This window comes from Eptatretus burgeri, chromosome 5 (assembly GCF_056783735.1).
Source record: "Eptatretus burgeri isolate ZD-2024b chromosome 5, Ebu_testis_v1, whole genome shotgun sequence".
Taxonomy (NCBI): Eukaryota; Metazoa; Chordata; class Myxini; order Myxiniformes; family Myxinidae; genus Eptatretus; species Eptatretus burgeri.
The window spans coordinates 72,286,476-72,307,338 of record NC_140965.1 but is presented as its reverse complement, the minus strand read 5'-3'; the positions used below and the strand labels follow the sequence as shown (position 1 = coordinate 72,307,338).

The 20,863-nt window shown below is 41.7% G+C and overlaps 1 protein-coding gene and 1 pseudogene across 10 annotated transcripts in view; one reads left to right on the top strand and one right to left on the bottom strand.

Moving 5' to 3' along the window:
• LOC147026680 (spermatid perinuclear RNA-binding protein-like) overlaps positions 1–20,863 on the top strand; it is a 144,913-nt gene that overhangs the window by 13,377 nt on the left and 110,673 nt on the right. For all 10 annotated transcript variants that reach the window (XR_015058460.1, XR_015058461.1, XM_085882383.1 and 7 more), the window contains one exon: positions 16,251–16,461. Coding sequence is in view for 8 of the 10 variants with exons in the window: in XM_085882383.1 (XP_085738509.1) it covers positions 16,251–16,461 (211 nt within the window). In the remaining 2 variants the exon portion in view is untranslated. The remainder of the gene's footprint in view (positions 1–16,250; positions 16,462–20,863) is intronic.
• Positions 8,006–10,033, bottom strand: LOC147026681 (uncharacterized; annotated as a pseudogene).

Below are 20,863 nucleotides of genomic sequence, written 5' to 3'. Positions count from 1 at the left end.
TTACGGACGCAGCATGGAATGATGTGAAGACTACCGGCATAGTGAACTGCTGGCGCAAAGGAGGAATTTTCATCGGAGCGGCAAGCGAAGGCGAAAGGGTCGAGAGCAATGACGACGACGAGTTAGCCAACCCTCTTCAAATGGATCCCGACCAATGGCAGGACTTCGTCAACATGGACGCCACTCTCCAAACCACAGACGATGATGTCACAGACGAAGCCATCGTTTCGGCAGTCCAACGCGAAATGGGAATTGCTACTGATGCAGACTATGATGCCGACACTAAAGTGGAGGAAGAGGAGGAAGAGGATATCTCTGTCCCGACCATCAAGGAAATGATGTCTGCAGCTAAGACGATCAGGCTTGGTTTGCTATCACATGGGTTCAGTGACATGGCCTTCCTGCGCAAACTTGACAAGGAGGTTACCGCCATTGCCACAGACTCGTTAAAGCAGGCAACAATCGACAATTTTTTCATTACGGAGTAGGCTCATCGACAAACCTATGTTGTTTTGCTTTGAAAAGTACATATGTACTGTACGTGTAATTGTTTTATTTTCAGTAGTAAGTTACATTGTTTTGAGCAAGTGTGTCATATAAATCAAACTAAATGCTGAGTATTTGTCTCCGTATGTGTACTCGACATTTGATCCGCTTGATACTCCACAACTCTGGTGAACTCGGATATTAGAATCACCCGCTTATTAGAATCAAATTTGTCCGGCCCAAAGTGATTCTATTAAGCGGGTCCCACTGTATTTGTCTGTCTGTCTGTGAGCAGGATATCTCAAAAAAGTTATGGATGGATGCTGACAAAATTTGGTGGGCAGGTTGGGTGTGTAACAAAGACAAATTGATTAGATTTTGGTGAAGATCCGGATATGAGAATTTTTTTCAGCGATCCTTCATCATTGAGAGAATGGGGCCAAAAACAATGCATTGCATGATATCTCAAAACGTTGTGGACGGATGATGATAAAAACTTGGTGGATGAGTTGGGTTGGTGATAAGAACAAGTTGATTAGATTTTGGTTAATGTCCGGATGCAAATCCAGTCTATCAGTAGGATACAATACGTAAACTGTTCAGCCTGGCAGAGGTATGCGCTCTACCGAGTGCCGTTGTAGTTACTTCACCTTTTTATCGGACAGTTTATCCTTTCGTTAGATGAACCATCTCATTAATTTTTTTAAAAAGGGGCTCAGTGCTCAACATTTATCAAATAGCGACAACTTGTGGTGGGAATCACTCCAAGAATGGGACAAGTTCAGTCAGGAATTTGAAACAAGCAGGGCTTCCTTCCTCTGGAACTTGTTTCAAACGTGTAACCAAAACAAATATGTGTATGTAATCTTTTTCTTGTTATTTTTTTCCTTGGAGCCATTGTACTTCAACCTGTTCCTAATTTATCAATTCCGGACAAGTATTTAATCTGAGAAAAATTAATAGAATGAAACTTTCTCAATTATTCATTTATTCTCTATCTACTGATTATTTTTATTTTTTATTTTTGTTAATCTGGGCAGTAAATTAGCACTTATGAATGTCTAATCTGTTGCTATTTGACAAAACCTACCCACAAACAGCATTTTTAAGATTCAAGGCAAACTTGTATTGATGCCGTGTATCTTCCCAGTAAATTTACGACGAACTGCAGAGTAATTTTGAAGTGGTGAGGGCATGATGCCATACTTTAACTGTGATGTGTTTTGACAATTCCTATTTCAAACTGCTCATTCAACAACTTGCATGAAACTACAATTTGAAACGACAACTCAAATTATTAGATAACTGCTTGTGGCTGATTTGTTGACTGATGGACAATTACTTGCACTTGTATGATGGAACTGACTGAGAGATGCAACTTAATTTTGACTTGTACATGTCCAAGCAGATGTACTTTCCCTCCAAGGAGTGGCCGATACGTCGAGCTGTTGAACTTCCTGGAATGGTGTTGCTCTGCAATTAATGTCAGTCACCTGACTAAAATACGCAATTTGGTGTCTATCTGACTCTCTGCATGACTGTGGCTGATTCATTCGGTCGTTACTTCTTCAATCTCAACCAAGCCTGCCAGCGGGACTGAGGGTTCTTCAGGGGTCTTCATTGTATCACGAGTATGAGGCCTTTGCCTTATTTTCGCAGTCGCTTTGCCGACGTTGCTTTAAACTCGACTGCAAAGAATCCAGAGGAATTTCCATGTTTTATTGATTTTTTATGCCATTGATAAATATCATGTTAAGGTGCATATATAGCACCTTAATCATCGTTGCACATGATTGTAGTGTTTTTCAAAAGCCACCTCTAGTAACAAAAGTAACTGGAACAGCACTTGGTAGAATCCATACCTCTGCTATGCTGAGTGGTTTACGTATTGTATCCCACTGATAGGCCGGATGTGCATCAATAACTTAACCAAAATCCTATTGGCTTGTTCTCACCTACCCAACTCATCCACCAGGTTTTGTCATAACCCATCCATTACGTTTTGAAATATCATGATATGTATCGTTTTTGGCCTAATCTCTCAATGGTGAAGAATCACCTATAAGATTTTTTTTAAATCACTTATTCGGATCCGTATCTTCACTAAAATCTAATCATTTCATACTTGTCGCACACCCAACCTGTCCAACTAGTTTCGTCTGAATCTGTCCATAACTTTTTGAGATATCCTGCTCACAAACAAACAAGGGTAAATACATAACCTCCACCCACCTTTGATGTCGGAGATCATAATAATATTAACCTTATTATAACAAAATAATAATCCTCACTATAATTTAGGGGTCGGTGTTTGTGGGTTTGTTTGTTTGTTTGTTGTTTGTGGGTTTGTTTGTTCCTCCTACAGTTCTGCTCCAATTATATCCAGACTTGCTGCAGAGGATCAGCATCTCCCCCCTCCTCTCTCGCCCCCACTCTCACCCCTCCTCTCCCGTCCCCCTCGCTCGCCCCCTCCTCTCACCTCCTCTCTTGAATTGTGATTTCTCCCTCTCTCTCACCCCCCTCTCTCCCTCACCTCTCTCCCTCACCTCTCTCGCCCCCTCTCTCGCCCCCTCTCTCGCCCCCTCTCTCGCCCCCTCTCTCGCCCCCTCTCTCGCCCCCTCTCTCGCCCCCCTCTCTCGCCCCCTCTCTCGCCCCCTCTCTCGCCCCCTCTCTCGCCCCCCTCTCTCGCCCCCTCTCTCGCCCCCTCTCTCGCCCCCCTCTCTCTCCCCCTCTCTTGAATTGGTTGTAACTTGGGAACCGCTTATCCGATTAATATCAAACCTTGAAAAGGCACATCCGCGGGTCCCCAGCAATATTCCTGGCAAGTTTCAATCGGATCGGACCGTCAATCGTGCAAAAATAAGAATAAAAATAAATAAATAAATAAACATTATTGTGACGTCATTCGTGATGTCATAGCATCGTGTCTTGTCATTGGTTGACAGATAAATGGCCGTAACTTGGGAACCGCTCGTCCGATTGACATCACCCTTGAAAAGGCACATCTGCGGGGCCCCGGCAATAGTCCTGGCAAGTTTAAATCAGATCGGACCGGCGGTCGTCGAGAAACTGTGGTCGCAGACAAACACACACACAGACACACAGACACACACACACAGACACACAGACACACAGACACACAGACACACAGACACACAGACACAGACACACAGACACAGACACACAGACACACAGACACAGACACACAGACACAGACACACAGACACAGACACACAGACACAGACACACAGACACAGACACACAGACACAGACACACAGACACAGACACAGACACAGACAGATTGCTGGAATTATAGATAGATGGGTGTTTTATCGTTGCCAGTGGTCTTTGAGGAATGAGGGGTGGAGACGCAAATTCTCCATGTAAATGTGTATCGTGTTGCGCCACCTCCTAGTGGGGGAGGATATTACAAGTCTACCATTTACAGTGCAGTATTCCCTCCCCCCACATTTTCCAGTGTAGTGAGGTGTTTTGAATTATAAGCATGCACGTAACCAGAGTTATTTATTTTTCCTCCTTCGAGCTGTCATTTGCATATACACCGCCCAAATAAAGGTATGCATCAGAAGAACGTGTTGCATGCTTGGCCCATCGGGTGGGTACTCTGCTCGTATTAATAATAATATTAACAACTGGAATGGCACTTGGTGGAGCGCATACCTCTGCCAGGCTGAACAGTTGCTTTGGTTCCCACTGATGGGCCGGATCTTGATCCGGACCTGAACCATAATCTCATCGGCTTGTTCTTGTCACCTGACAAACTCGTCCACCAAGTTCCATCCAAATCCATCCACAGCTTTTTGACGTATTGTGCTAAATATCATTTTGTCCCTGTCTTTCAATGGTGAAGAATCGCTTAAAAAATTGAGTATCAGGATCTGAATCCGGATCTTCATCAAAAAATAATTAATTCGTCCTTGTTATACACCCATCCTGCCCACAAATTTTCATACAAATCCCTCCATAACATTTTGAGATATCCTGCACACACACAAATAAACAAACAAACAGACAGGGGTGAAAATATAACCTACGTCCATCGCAGATGGTGGAGGTGGTAAGAATAATTGGCATAATCGAGAGTGAGTGTTTCTAATATTTAGAACAACCTCATATTCCCATGAATGATGGGTGCATCGTTGTTGCATAAAATTTGACCTTTGGCCCGGTCCTTAAGTTCCCTGTCCTATCTGGAAGTGATTCTTCAACATTGAGAGACGGGGCCAAAAACAATATATAGCATGATATTTCAAAAATGTTTTGGGCCTGATATGTTCTCGTGGATCAGGCATTGCGTAGCAGAGGTCTGCGCTCTACCGAGTGCCCTTCTAGTTTCACTATCAATGTTTCCTTTTTCATCATCTCATGAATTTTTCCTTTCTCTCTTATGTGTGCCCGAAATTGTCCCTTCGGAGGGCAAGGCATATAATAACTGGAGAGTTCATAGAACACGTTACCAAACAGTGTTCAAGCATATACTTGAATGTAAATAAAATATTGATTTCTAAAGATCGCTAAAAAAAAAATTCCCAGAAGTTTAGCGCTATTCAAGCAGTCTTCCACATCACACTTAGACACCACCGTACGCCCAAGTATGGCTAAACAGAAGGGTTTAATATGCCCAAGTACTGAAAAACGGAAGGGTTTTGAAAGTGTCAAGAAGACGATGTGTGTTATACAATGTTCAAGTATATAATGAAAAGTAAAATAGACATAAAATGTCATAGCCCCCATTGTTTTTGTAATTTTGCTGTGTGGAATTAAAGGGATAGCCCATATTTATGTACAATTAAAATGGCCACCAGTTGGCCATCTTTGATGTGATCTCGAAAATAATGACGTGCATATGTAAGCCATCATTCATTATCTGTGTGCCAAGTTTGAACAAGATTTGTAAATGCATGTCCAATAAATGGTTGATGTTACAACTAAAATGGCCACCAGTCAGCCATCTTTGAATCGCCAAACAAAATGATGTGCATATGTATCCCATCATATGTTGTTGTTTTTTTCCCCCACGTACAAATAAAATCGGTCCATACATGTCTGAGGTACAGTTGCGGATGCACGCATGTACAAGAAAATCGAGACCAAGTCCATAAGCCCCCGTTTGGGACTAAGTCGAATGGGGGCTAATCCTAATACCATTCCTTTCATGCTGGAAAGGCACATAGGGCTGCCGAGGCAGTTTCATTGGCAAGGAGTGCAGTCCTGGATGGGTCACCACTCCCACTCAGGTTACCCTAAATGGTTATTACCCCAGTACAATGGTACTCATTTCGCCGACCTCAGAAGGATGACAGGCTGAGTCTACCCCACCTGGTGTTAATTCAGCGTTGAAAAAAGAGCTCAAACTCAGGACCCTGAGGTCTCAAGCCAGCCACCTTAACCACTAAGCCAACAATAGGCTTATTTCAATTTCATTAGATTTAAATAAAATGAAGATCGTGAAAGTCGTTTAAATATTTAAATTCCGTGTTTTACCGCCGTTTTACCCAGCGTCTATTATATAGACTGGGAACCCGCAGGAGTCAGGGTAGCTGGAAAGCTAACAAATTTTCTCATGTATAGTAATACTCTATATTCATCCCTACTTACAGAAATGGACATCTGCCGTTGCGCCACTGGTGGGTGTGGTCTTGGGGGCCATTACAATGTACTCAAAAATTGAGCTCGATCAGCTCCATTACCTAACGAACTAAAACCCATCAAAATATAAGTAGCATGTTCTCATATATTATTAATGATCAACGACAGACATTTTTTGGTGGTGGGGTACCCCCGCCAGACGCCAAAAACTGGTACCCCAAAATTACGCTAGATCAGCTTGTGAGCTAACAACTTGAAACCAGTCTCAAATTGTTCAGCACAGCATACTGCATCAGAAATCACCACTGCCAGACATTTTCAGTGGTGGGGTACCCCTGCCAGACACCCCAATGGCCACACCCTGATAGCTGTCTGAGGTCAGCTCATGAGCTCACTTAAAAATCAGGTAGAAAAAGAAAATATCAAGTAGAAAAAGAAATTAAGCGTATTAAATATTGCTTTATTTCTATGACAAATAAGTTGTGCTCAACAGTCAATCTTAGGAATACGAGAGCACACAGCATGTGAATACATGGAGGTCCATCCATATGGATAAGAGCTTTCTGAAACCTTATGATATTTGAGTATATGGTTTTAAGTGAGATAAATGAAACAATTCATGAGAAGAGAAAAGAAAAGATGAACAATTATTCAGTGTCAATCAAGTTTTCATCATCTTGATCTGAATCAGAGTCCTCACTCCATGGTTCATCATCTGAATCACTTAGTTCATGAAGATCTTCATCAATTCCAGTTATAATCGTTTCATCACTGTCACTGTCGATCTCTGTTCCTGCATCTGTGTTGTCGGTAGTGCCAAAGAGACTAGATGGAGCTGCAGGGCCCTCAAACCAAATAGGTTGCAGTCTGCAGTCCTTGTTTGTGAACCATCAATAATTTGTGGGGGACAAACCATCACCATGAGATGCTGCAGTGGCATGGGTCCACAGCATCGTGACATACTGAGCTCGGCGAATCTTCATTTCCAGGGATCGACGAGTAGGCAGCAACAGTGCGCAGTCAACCCGTTTGATGTTTGCGAGTGGATTCTCCTAAAATGCAATTAAGGGTATGGTTAGTGCCATGAAAATTAATGAAATTTTATTCAAATACTACAGGAATGAATTTTCTATCCACTCTAATTTACCTGATCAAGTTTGCCAGTCATATCCAACAATTTTTTTGTATCGTGCTTCATCAACATCTTTGGTTTTGCTTTGTGCGTACATCTGGCAGACGAACTCCGAAGCAACATCAACCTCAACACCTTCAACTATGTTTCCCATGCCAATGAACAGATCAACAAATTGGCCAGTCTCTTCTTTCTTCATGATTTCGAAGGGTTTCACTTTGCCTTTCCTGAATAAAGAATTCATTGCATGAGAAAATCATTACCACAAAGAGGAATCTCGGAACATCTTAATTCAACAGGAGCACAAGCGTTGTATGATTTCTAATTGTTATGGATTATGCTAGCAGATACCATGCCCTAAACCAATGCTGACGGGATTTCTTATTTCAAATCTGAAATCTTTTAACAAATCCAGTTTTCCCTCTCATACAGCAGACTTCATTTGAATCTTTGCTGAAGGCCCATTTTTTTGCTTACCTGTAGAAGGCTGATGTGAAGTCACATCCCATAAAGGCATGGTATCCAGGGAGAGCCCTTGGGAGTCCTGGCTTGGTTGCTTTAAGGATGCCTGCGATATTCGATATGTTGATGTATTGCTGGTGGTTTCCCATACCGCAATCCATGATGATAGTAACATGGCCCTAACCTCTGGTCGCTGCCGTCCAATCGCACCTTGCAGGATCACCAATACATCTGTGTCCGATGCCCTCACGATGATGTGGCTGGCCGTTATGTTAGCAACATGGAAGGCGATGAGGGTATCTGCCTCTTCATGGTCACCTTGGAGATGTGCTGGATTTGAGACACATCGTTGGTTGTAGTTCATCAGGGATATACTGGAAACACTCGCCACCATAGGAAACAACTACTGTTTTACCCTTGTAGATACTCCAGTAATGGTCTTTCTTCCATTCTTGGAGGAGAAATTTCCCAAGTTCATTTTTGAACACTCCATTGTCAAGCAGCTTTTGCCCACTCTGACGGATTTTCTGGTCAGGTCCTGTGATGGTATACTGCAGGTCGACAGCTCCTCTCAGTTTTCTCTCGCTGTCCTTGATGGAGTTTTCAATGTACTTTTCGAGGCAGACATGGACTTCGGTCACCCTCCCTTTGCAAACGACAGATAGAATTGTACGGAAAATCGATGCATAAGACGCACCCATGTTGGTTTGGGAGACAACTGAATGCAGAAGTAATCCACCATCATAGACCTGGGCATAGTCATCATGTGGTCGGGCTGATTCAATGATTGGCTCTGTCTGCATCGCCTCAAGCTTCCTCAACAAGGCCGCTTTCTCTGTTTTAACATGTGATCCATCGCAGTGTGCTCGTGACAGGGGTATGTGATGATTGGGAAGGTGAGGACATTATGAAGGTCAAAACCCGTCTTTTCTGCAATAATCACGATCATGCGTACAAACATATCCCGCAAACTTTCTGCATTTGTAATGGCTTTCTGCATGGCCGGTAGTTTGGTTTTCTTCTTCACATTTTCAGCTGCAAAGTTCTGCACCTTTGTGCGCTTCACTGGCTGGAGAAGCCGGTCGCTATTACCCTCCCATTCTTCTCGGAACTTTTCCCTGGCCTCCCTGCCTCGCTTCAGTGTTGTCAGTAGATATTCCTCAGTAGCTTTAGATTCTGCATGTCCAGTTGCGACATTCACCAAGGAAGCTGGAGCTTCAACAATAAAAGGATTGCAGGATGCATCGATATTTTCACTTAGATAAGCCATATGGTCATTGTCTTTCTTTATCCTGGAGGGTCGGCATTGAGAAGCTGCATGCTCCCCAAGTTCAATTCCTGCAAATGTTCTTAATTCTGTGACAGCCATAGCCCTCTGTGTCATGGTCAGTGACCAACGCCGCATAGCGCTTTATGAATTACGGAAAGCAACAATACCTTTCATGCTCGATCCAGAGTCACGATTGACAGACTGTTCAAGGGAGAGATCAACAACAGATCTACTATAATTCTTCTTGGTTCGCCTCATGGAAAATGCACCGTTTTCAAGCACCGCAAGCAATCTAGGGTCAGAACCTTGTAATTTCGAAGGAAAAGTGTTCCCCATCTGGCGTAGTTCGGGCGATGTAAACCAAAGAAAACTTCCAGTACTGATGGAAAGACATTAATGTATCCACTGACGTCATTAGTCTTAACGCACCTCTGCAACTTTCTGTGTAGACGGTTGATGAGGAAGATGTAAGTTCCCCAGAACTGTGCTGTTGGTCCATGGTCACCATCAAGAATCTTGTGGAAGAATACTTCATACTTCTGAAGATGTTGCAAGATGATTGGGTCTTCAATGTGTGCAGCTTCCATCAGGTTTGGATCAGAAGGGACTCTGTTCATCACTGTATGAAATTCCTCGTGTTCCTCTAATGACAAGTCCAGAACAAAGCACTTGTACATCTTCTTCTCCAAAACATTTGGTAAGAGTTCATGAATTCGGGTACATCTGTTGTAAAATTTGCCTTTTATGAACCCAACCATCGACCCCTCAGCAAGTACTTCCGCTTCAGTCAGAATATACTCTATGCCGCTTTCATTTATCAGGTTTCCAACCGCTGCATAGAAAGCTAATTCAACATGGAAATTGCCAAGCATTATCAACAACTTGTTAAACAATGGCCTTTCAATTTCTTGTATAGAATATGCTTTCAAAGCTACAGCAAGGTCATAGGTTATGACGGCATACTCCTACCCTGTTTCCTCTGCAACTCTCAATGTACGGATCATCGTCTCCCTCACAACATCATTGTTTGTTGGTGATCTCAATATCGGATCCATGTAGCAAATGCGTTGTGGAGGCAATGTGTCATTCATATATTTACTGATGAATCCAGAGTGTAGTGGAGTGTCCCCATTATGTAACCTCCAAAACCAACATAGGTCTCGGGGTTTCAGCTGAATTTTTATATTCTCGGCTGTTGATGTTGTGGCGCAAACAAATTTGGCTGTCTTCATAGGTTTTCTAAATGGCAGGATTTCACGCTCAGCCCCCACAAATTTCCGTCTGTTTCTTCCCTCTCGGAAGTCGGTCATATTAGCATTTGGACCCATTGCATCTGGCAGGACATTCTGGTAGGTGTAGCCAACAGTTGTATGCAGCGTTGCTTTGCCATCTAACGTCTCTACATTGGCATCATTATTATCCCAGACAGAGGCAGTGGCTAGATGTGGATCCAACTGAATGCCATCTGGTGCACTGCGGTCACTTGATTCCACAGAATATGCAAATTCAGTCTCCAAACCTTTGGTTTCACTGTAACTGATGCTGTGCCCAGCCCTGTTCAAAATTTGCAATGACAGCTTGGATCCTGTCAATGAAGCAAAGCCAAGGCCCATGGCTGTGTGCTTCCATGGTTTGACAGTCCCGCATGTAACATTGAAAATTGCATCTGATGCCATTGAAGTCGCCTTGCGGTCAAGGCTATCCATATGCGCTCCACGGAAGCTTGGTGTTTGGCTCCCAAGAAAACTCCTGAAGAACAGGTCTAACTGTTTGGCAATGTCTGGGGAATGTTCCTTTAGATTCTGTACTGTAGCTGGGTTTGGTGTCCTAGTTTTTGGAAGTGTCATGATCTGGGATCGAAGATGCAGAGCTGCCCATCGCAACTTGTCATTCTGTTCATGTTCTTTTGATTCATTATGGAGTCGAGCCATTGCATCATCTTCCCGGACTAATGAACTGAAAACAAAATTGCCTTTCCGTTGGTCTGCAAGCTTCACTCTCATGCGATCTCCAGAATAATCTTTGATCTTCCTTTGCAAATTCTGGGCCAAGTAAGATTCAACTTCTTCCTGATCTCCTCTGATGCTTGTATACTCTGCTTTGTAGACGTCAAGTAAGGCAGAGACCAACACTGACCGTTGGTTTTCAAATACCTCACTCTGAATGTACGCACACAAAGAGGCAAAGGCACTCTTATGGCAAGCTTGTGGTGTAGGCTTCGGATCCAAGCACTCTATTTGAACCTTTTTTTCAAGGCTGTCGGTTTCCAAAAGGAATTTTGAGCGGAAATTTCTGTGATACCATGCATCTGCAGCGATCATATCAACACCAGTCCTAACAAGACCTTTGAGACGCTTGTTTTTGGAGAACTTTACGCGATTGCGAATTGTTTCACAACCACTCATTGTTCTAATATATTGCCTTAGCTCTTCTTTGCCCTTTTTCTTTTTTCAGCCCATCCCACAGAATAAGCATTTTTCTTTCAGATCATCATCTTTTGGGAGGACACTGCAGGTTCTGGTTTGAATTTTAGGTTTTTTGGCAGGGGGTGCATCATCGGATGTTTGAGCGTTTCTTGGGTGCTTCACGGCAGTGTAGTTTTTATGACAAGAAGGGTGATAATGATGAGTTGATTCCTGATTGCTTTGTGATATCCTTTTAGTGATGTCGGAGTACTTTTCTGATTTCTGAGTTTTGCGTGAGGTAACAGCATTCCTTACTGTGCTCCATGTATGTTCGTCGAATGCCTTGAGCCTGCTGTCTTCGTCCGTAGACTTTTGGCAGATGTAGCAACACAGGATACTGGAACAATCGATTTCTTGAAATGAGAAAGACACCTTAATTAGCTGGAGAAGATATCTGAATTGTGTTGCACTAACACATTGTCAACTCCCCTAGCTCCAAGTCGAATGATAGTATGGTACTTTCATTGATCTCGACTTGTCATTTGCCTCTTTCTATTCCAAAGGTTTCAAACACTATGCTATGACCTTTACGGTACTGATTGTAGGAAGTACTGGCGATGGAACACAGAATGAGTGAAATAAACCTGTTTAGTTTTCTAGCGGTGTCTATGTGAAAATAGTTTATTAGGGCTAAAATAAACACCATTTTGGTAGCATTACACTGTTGTACTAAAATTAAGAAGACGGATAATGAATACCTTTTTGGTGCCACGAGATTCCTGGGCCTGTGCTACCAAATACTGACATCAGTTTCTTGGTGATGGTGTATTCTTTCATTCAATTAAGAAAATAAAGTAGAAAACTAACCATAGATGAGGACTGTGCTTCTTGAAGTTGAGGCGCCTCCTCTGACACTGTCACCCCTAATGTTGAACTTGTATTTTCTGCATCCATTGTGTGGGCGGTAACCAAACAAGCTGAAAAAAATACACTTATACAGTTTCTTTCATACGTATTTGTCAGGGATCAAAATCATAAAATGCCACCACTTTTCTACAAGGTAAATCTGCCACTACTTTAACAGTAACCGTGGAACAAAAATGAACAAATCAATCTAATACAGCAGTCATTTATTAGTTCTTGAGCTGGTTTTTATCAATCATCCTCTTCTCAATGCCTTCATTGATTTTAAGATAACACCCCAATTACATATATTGCTTTGCCCATGACCATGGCCAGTCGACTGCTATCCTGTCGTGAAGGGGTTTTTAAGGCATCTGGAAGGAGTACCCCACCATTGAAAATGTCTGACAGTTCTGGTTTCTGATATTGTGGGCATTGCTGAACGAATTGGGGGTGATTTTATTGAGTTAGCTCATGAGCTGATCGAGGTCAGCTTACAGGGTGTGGCCATTTCGGGGCGTCTGGCACACGTGCCCCACCACTGAAAATGTCTGGCAGCGGTGATTTCTGATGCATTGGGCTGTGCTGAACAATTTGAGACTGGTTTCAAGTTGTTGGCTCATGAGCTGATCGAGGTCAGCTTACAGGGTGGTGCCATTTTTGGGCGTCTGGCGCACGTGCCCCACCACTGAAAATGTCTGGCAGTGGTGATTTCTGATGCAGTGGGCTGTGCTGAACACTTTGAGACTGGTTTCAAGTTGTTAGCTCACAAGCTGATCTGGCGTAATTTTGGGGTACCAGTTTTTGGCGTCTGGCGGGGGTACCCCACCACCAAAAATGTCTGTCATTGATCATTAATAATATATGAGAACATGCTACTTATATTTTGATGGGTTTTCGTTAGTTAGGTAATGGAGCTGATCGAGCTCAATTTTTGAGTACATTGTAATGGCCCCCAAGACCACACCCACCAGAGGCGCAACGGCAGATGTCCATTTCTGTAAGTAGGGATGAATATAGAGTATTACTATACATGAGAAAATTTGTTAGCTTTCCAGCTACCCTGACCCCTGCAGGCTCCCGGTCTATATACCACCCTACAGTATATAACACGTTAGATGAGTTATCCGTGTGTGTTGTTTGTTTCCTTTATGACGTCTTTAAAAACAGTAAGTTTTCTGGTTGAAATGATTTTTAATTTTGTTTGACTGGAAGACAGAGTAAAAATAATTCTCTCACTCCTCTCCACGTTTGCACGGTCAGGATAAATTCAGAGACAAAGTACTGCTAAAGGCAGGTTTGTTTTTCGATTCGTGGACTGATTCATGTTGAAAATATATCATTCAATTTAAATAACTTGTTCCTCAGTCATAAACTGATATTTACAGACAGATGGATGGACAAGAACGAAGAGCTTAACCCCGCTTTTCACTTCACGTGTGTGGGGTAACAACAGTACATATGCTGGCAGACAGAATGGCAGACCTGTCAACCCCAAATTATGAAAAAGTGTGAGAATGTAAAATGTGTCCAGCGAGATCGCACAGCGACTTTATCACTGACTATTGCAAAGCAATTAGTCGGCGAAAAAGCTTCATCAGAGGCCTTACTTCTCAACAGACGAGTGGATCTGTTCAGAGACGTCTCCCGGATGAATGATCCAACGAGAATGAAGTGATATAGAGAGTGAAAAAGACTGCAACGGACGAGATAAGACCTAGGGGGGTCTGGGGGCACCCCCCCCCCGCAGAAAATGTTTGCTTTCTAATGTGTATTTGACGCAATTCCCTGCATTCTCATGCCAAATTCATCCATATTTGTTGAGCATCTAAACTTACCAAATAGTATACTTTAAAAGCGAAAAAGACATAAATATAGATGCAATATCTAAAATACTCATTTCCCCATCTTATTCTTTGTACCTGTTATGGTTTTTGAATTGTGATAGTGAGTCATAGTAAATAATAACACAAGACAATAATCTATACAGGCACTAACAACAAGTGTAAATCCTTAGTTAACATTAAATGAAACACCATGAGCATGTTAAAATGACAAATGTCCAAAGATAACGATCAATACCATCACCAACCATTTGAAGATATCAATAATACATTTTGTTGAATGTTATGAAACTGTTAAACATGAAAGAAGACTGTATAGATATATTGTGTGTTAAAGAAATAGTATATAATATCATGTATTAGGTCTACATAGTAAATAATAATAAAAAAAAAATGACCGTTTTTACAGCCATTTTTCCCTGCTGTGCTGGGGTTTGGCTTTTTCTTGAGGCAATGTTTTATGGCCGGATGCCCTTCTGACGCCAACCCTGGTCGCCTCTTACGACACACAGGGATATGGTACACCTATTCTAACCGGGGCATACACCGGGACCAGTACACTGGCACTCATTTCGCCGACCTCGAAAGGATGACAGGCTGAGTCAACCCCCTGGTGTTAATTCTGCAGCCAACGGGGCTTGAACTCAGGACCCTGGGATCCCAAGCCACCATCCTAACCACCAAGCCAACACCAGGCTACATAGTAAATAATAAACATTGGTTAATGCATATATATTGAACTTGATATCAGTTTCTACCACCACAGCGAGGCAACAACATTCAACATACCAAACATGCCATGCAAAGTCTCGATAAAATAACATGGTAAAATTAAATAGAAGTCCAATAAATGCAAAATGCAAAAAATACATTTTATTCACCTGTAGAAAAATAAACTTTTTTCAAACATTAGTGACTGGTATTATTATCAAACAGGTATTTGATAATAAAGAAATGATAATCCTATTTTATATCTTAATCGGAAAAATTTTGGACGAATAGTTAATTTTTTACCACTCGATTTCAGGAATTTACCATACGATAATTGTATTAAAATTATACTTAACCTACCTTGTCATTGACTTTCATTTGAACTGCAAACACAGATAAAAGGGATCCTGATGAAGATTTGATTTTTCTCCAATTTATTGTGCGATTGCAGTTCCACGTCTCGAAATCCCTGGTGATCTCAACAAACATTACATTTACAAACAGTGCGTCAAAAGTGATGCTTATAAGTCTTATCGGCGATAATACACGGATATGTTTTTGTCCAGGTAGAACTAAACTTTGTACCATATTTAGCGGCACCTTTGGTACTTAATCAGTTTCCGTTTTTTTCAAAGTTGAAGGGCCATCTGAATCATAGTCACTCTCAATGTCACTCATTTTCTCACGTTGCTTCCAGAATAATGAATTCCCAGTATTTTGCGGCAATTTAGTGTGAAAAATGAACCCCCAGTAGCAAGACATTTCATTGGATCAGGATGGTCGTTGATAATTGACCAATCGTACTCCGTCTCTCATATAGGAAGTGCGGAACTGCACGAAGCAATCAGATTTAAGTCGGTATTCAATGTTTCTAACATCAGTTAAACCAGTTGCAATGCAATAATGTTGGAAATATTTTTTGGTGCCGAGAAATTAAAAAATAGTGTGAGAATTATAGCGAGAACGTGAGAACGTGGCTTTCAACAGAAAGTCGTGAGTCTCAATGCAAAAACGTGAGAGTTGACAGGTGGGGAATGGTGACAAAAATATCATGCTATACTGTATATCGTTTTTCGCTCCATCTAACAATGGTGAAGACTCGCTTTAAAAATTCTCGGATTCGGATCTGGATCTTCACAAAATTTGAATCAATTCGTCCCAGTCATGCACCCATCCTATCCATCAAATTTCGTCCAAACCTGGCCATAACTTTTCGAAATATCCTGCTCACAGATAAATAGACAGGGGTGAAAACATAATCTCGGTTTCGGAGGTAATGAAAATAAAATGCAATTTTTATTTTATTTTAATTATTCCTCTTTATAAAATTTAATTTGACAATTCAAGGCTTGAATGGAAGATGTAGCAACATTTAGCTTGATTTTGATGGCATCCTCATTTGTTATTTTCTTTGGTTTCTTTTCAGGGATGTGAAGAAGGAGACTGAAGGCATTGAGAGCGATCATCAGGTCGTGCCAGGGCAACGGATACTCAGAGGGGTGATGCGGGTTGGACATGTGGCTAAGGGCTTGTTGCTCAAGGGAGATACAGAGCTGAAACTGGTATTGCTCTGCAAGGACAGGCCGACGAGTACCCTCCTTTCACAAGTGGTATCCCATCTGCCGATACAGTTGCAGGTTAGTATTTGTGTTGTGTGCAACATTGTTCATGATTTTTATAATAGTCATTGCTAGGATTGTACTGGTGCTTATTTTCTCATTAACAATATTGTCTCTGGCATTTGGAAAATTTTCAGACTGTCTCACCTGGCCAGTCAAAACCTTTTTTTGATGAAGGTGTTTCTCTAAAGGGGCACACAGGAATAGATTTTTGAATACCTTTAATGTGCTAAATTGGATTCTGTGGTTGTGCTTGCGTGTCCTGTTGATATTGTTTTACTGTGTTTGTTTTATTGTCATAATTTATATTATTATGAAACTGCACGCCATCGACAGACTGGTTTGCCATCGATAGATCTCTTCCTTTCACCACCGGTCTTATTAGAACAGGAGGGAGCCATTGGAAAACAACAAGCTTCCAATTCTCACGTGCAGATTTAAATTTAGTCAGTCACCACTCTGCTATCCTTGGCCCTACCACTCCTGTTGTATGTGGCCAGTGAGTGAAGGTTCGCACACCCCATGCATGTGACTATATGTGGAATAGGTTTACAAGTGCAAACTGGGAAACTAGGTGGCTGAAAAAGCGCAAACTACTCGTTCTTCGCAAGAAAGGAAAATGCAAACGAAATTGGCATGCTATTTTTTAGAGTGATTATTATTCTGAGGAATGCAAAAAGTCTTCATAAAATTGGATTCAATTAACAGATACTCTGTCATAAATAGTTTGAAAAGGTTTATTTCAGACAATCAATTGTGCTATAGTACAAAAGGAAACCTTCATTGAACTCTAAATTTCTAATGTTGCAGCCGTCGGGTTCGTCCAGTTGCCCATTCCTAATCCCGACGAACCACTTCAAAGATTGTTTTGAGTCGGATCTTGGGCTTGTCTGCCATGACTCGATATTCCCTGGAACCACCGAGTCAGTCGATGCGTCACGCTGATTCAGAGAACCAAGAGCATCTTCCTTTTTTTTCAGACACCACATGATTCAGAGAACCAAGAGCATTTTCAGATGGGCAAGATGAATGAAGACGAGATGAGATTAATCTGTGCCTAAGAGACAGCAGTTTTCTCTGGAAGAATTCTCAGGCTGAATTAATATCAGTAACGGTGGATATAGGAGACCAGTCCTGAAGTGTTAAAAATTAATATATTAAAATAACATTAAAAACAATGTGAATGCGTGTATGTAGAAGCAGGGCCCACTTTATGAACTGCGAATATGTGGGGTCCGCGAATAATGGGACCGTGAATGTTGGCATCCGACAGTATTGATGTTTGCATTATTTCGATAGAAATTAAATTCTCGGTTTTAAACAATTTGAGGCCATGGATTGCTCGTTTACCTTTGACAATAAAAATTGAGAAAACATGAATAACTTTTCATTTGCCAAAGTGACTGAGCCGAAAAATATGTAAACGGAGGGGAAAAAATGAACATTTACTCTTTCAAATACATTTTTCAGTGAAAGAAAACAAGGACACAATCTTTTGCAATTGATATGACCATGAAACAAATCTTCAGTGGTATTGCAGAAGGGACTGAGCACTGATACAGTAACATCGAGACGATTTACAAAGGTGTTTGTCGGCAATAACCAGTGAGCTAGTCTCCATTGTAAGTCACCTGACCTTTTTGTTATAGGTTTGTAGTACCTTGTTCTCCATGCATGTTTAGAAGGGGTGGCATCAGGTCAAAGTGCTTTCCATCTCATTATTCCTGCTGCAGAGGTATTTCTATTAATAAAGGAAAGACAGGACTGGTAAATAGATTTACTTTCAAGTTTACTGAATAAATTAGAGCCATTGCAGAGACAGAGACAGACTGGTGAAACTGGCACGTAAGTTGGGAATTTAAGGGTTTATGGGGTACCCATTTAACCTTTTGACTCCACTGCAGGCCAAGTATAAAGGATGTATGAATGACTTCTTCAAGTACTTGTACTTGAGCTACAGCTCTTATTAACCAAGTACCAGTTATCTCAGCAGTTTGCTTAGTCAATTTCCAGCAGCGATTGGTTGCGTCACGAAGATGCCAGTCATTTTTCATACTAACTGACGTGAAGTTTTGGAAAAACGAACGGCTTTTGGGAACATTGGGAAAGAGTGGGTTGAGGAATAAAGGTTCCCCCGCAAACATTTTATCACCATAAGATTCCTTTTGATAGCTCACTGCCACGGCTTGCCAAGCATTTAACAGACTGGTAAAACAGAGGGAGTCGCACACACCAACTTTTTGAGATTCAGTCAAAAACAACTCAAGACCGTAGCTGAGCATTCCAGCTTGTCTCGGCATTCGGTGTGCTACAGGGCGCCAGCGCAGTTGATTCACATTGAGCAATCATTATATTGACTTTAACCAAAAGGCCATCGGACTCCACTTTACATCAATGAACCCTTGGCCACCATCAGACAAGGGGACGACAAAGTACTTCTGACCGCAACCAGTGATAGCCTCCCCAAAATATATTTACCAGTAGTTGATTAATATTCTTAAGCAAGACATCTGGTGGCTATAGTCAGATAGATTAATGTCGCAAGACGGGTAACTAAGTTGTTTGTAATATAATATATACTAAGGGGCCACTGAAAGACATTTGCGGAAGGAACCTATTCCATTTGTTTTGATGCTTGGTTACCTGATTTACCAATCTTTCCCAGTTAATAAGGGAGTACTGATAAGTGCCAAAAAACATCTAGTTATTTCATCCCTTCTCTCGTCCACCTTGGGACTTTTGGAAGAGACTGTGGTGGCACAAATGGAAGCCGACCCAGTGTGCAATGTGCTGAGGACTCCCACAGAGGTCTAGTCTTTTGCCTATTACACCCCAAAGTTGAAGCAAGATGAAAACTATGTAAAGATTCAAGAAGAGTAGTTTGGTCCTGATCATTTTTAATGATAACACAGACATCATCAGCGTATGTGGATACCATGCATACATTTTCTTGCAGATCTAACAGTACTTCTTGGCCTAAAATGTCTGAAAATGCTCTGAAAATTTTCACTCAAATTCCATTGATCCCAGGGGCTTTTCCATGCTCAAAGCTACGTAGAGCTTTAAGGCCCGGTCACACCTTGACGTTTTAGCCAGCGATGGCAACGTATTAAAATGTATCTAAAACGCTGGCTTACGTTGAACTTTTGATGTTTTTTTTAAAGATTCGGACGTATTCATAGCGACTTGGTCTGATGTATAACGCATTGGTAATGGACACAACGTTTCGTTGTGTTATAGATAACTTATACCAACGAATGCTGAACCTGTTGTCGGCCTACACAACTGATGCCCAACGATAGTCTAACTTAGGCATAGCGCGTTGCACGCATCGCCGACGATGTCGTGACGTAGCCTATTAAAAGGCTGAAGCACAACGATTCGAATCATAACTGCCATAGAAATGGAAGTGTCAACATCGCGGTCACACCTTGGCGATCTTGCCAGCGTATGCCGACCTAAGAAAAATGTGTCTAAAACGTTGGGGCACGTCAAATACAGGATGAGTAAGTTTGGTATACGTGAGTAGAACGCTAAAGTACGCTATCATACGTTGTAGTAAGTAGAGTACGTCAAGAAATTTTAAACATGTTCAAAATTTTACGACGTACTCGGCGCATGACACACGTTCCGCATGCGATGGGTATAAGTTTTACACACGATATGTGGACGCTTACACACGTCCACAAACGCTACTTATAAGCTACTCATAAGTCGAAACGCGTCGCGGTAATGTCTTTTTTACGCGAAACTTATTTCTAACTTATGTTTGACGTGCTTTGAACCAATTCTTTACGTAGTCCCAACACGCATCGACGTATGTAGACGTATTCCAATGACGTCTTCCGGTCGACAAAAAAAAAAAATTAACGTGTTTCTAGCTTACAACTGCCATATAAAGACGTGTTTCCAGCGGTTTTGGGAATTGGTATATAAAAATGGTGTTCATAAAAGGGGAACCTAACAGTGTTTTCGAGTCCTTTTTGAGTCGATGTCCATGTCAGCAGTAACAGCATCAGTATTAGTATTAGTATTAGTAGTAGTTTGTTCATGTTGGCAGTAGTAGGTGAGTGTGAGGGGGAGGGTGTGGGTTATGATGGATCGTCCTTGCGTTTAATGATTTAACGATTTAAATGATAAACTCAACGATTTAAATGGCTGCATCTCCACTATTGAAAGTAGACGCTTGCGCTCAACAATTGGATTTTTTTACACTCAACGACTTTTAAACGGTACCACTCAACTATTTTCATTGTTTACAATGAACGATTTAAATTGCTGTCACTCGCCTTTGTTTTTTGACGCTGGCGCTCGGAAATTTTAATCGTTTCTATTGAACGTGCTATATCGCTCAAACCCCACTATTGAAAGTAGACGCTTGCGCTCAACAATTGGATTTTTTTTACACTCAACGACTTTT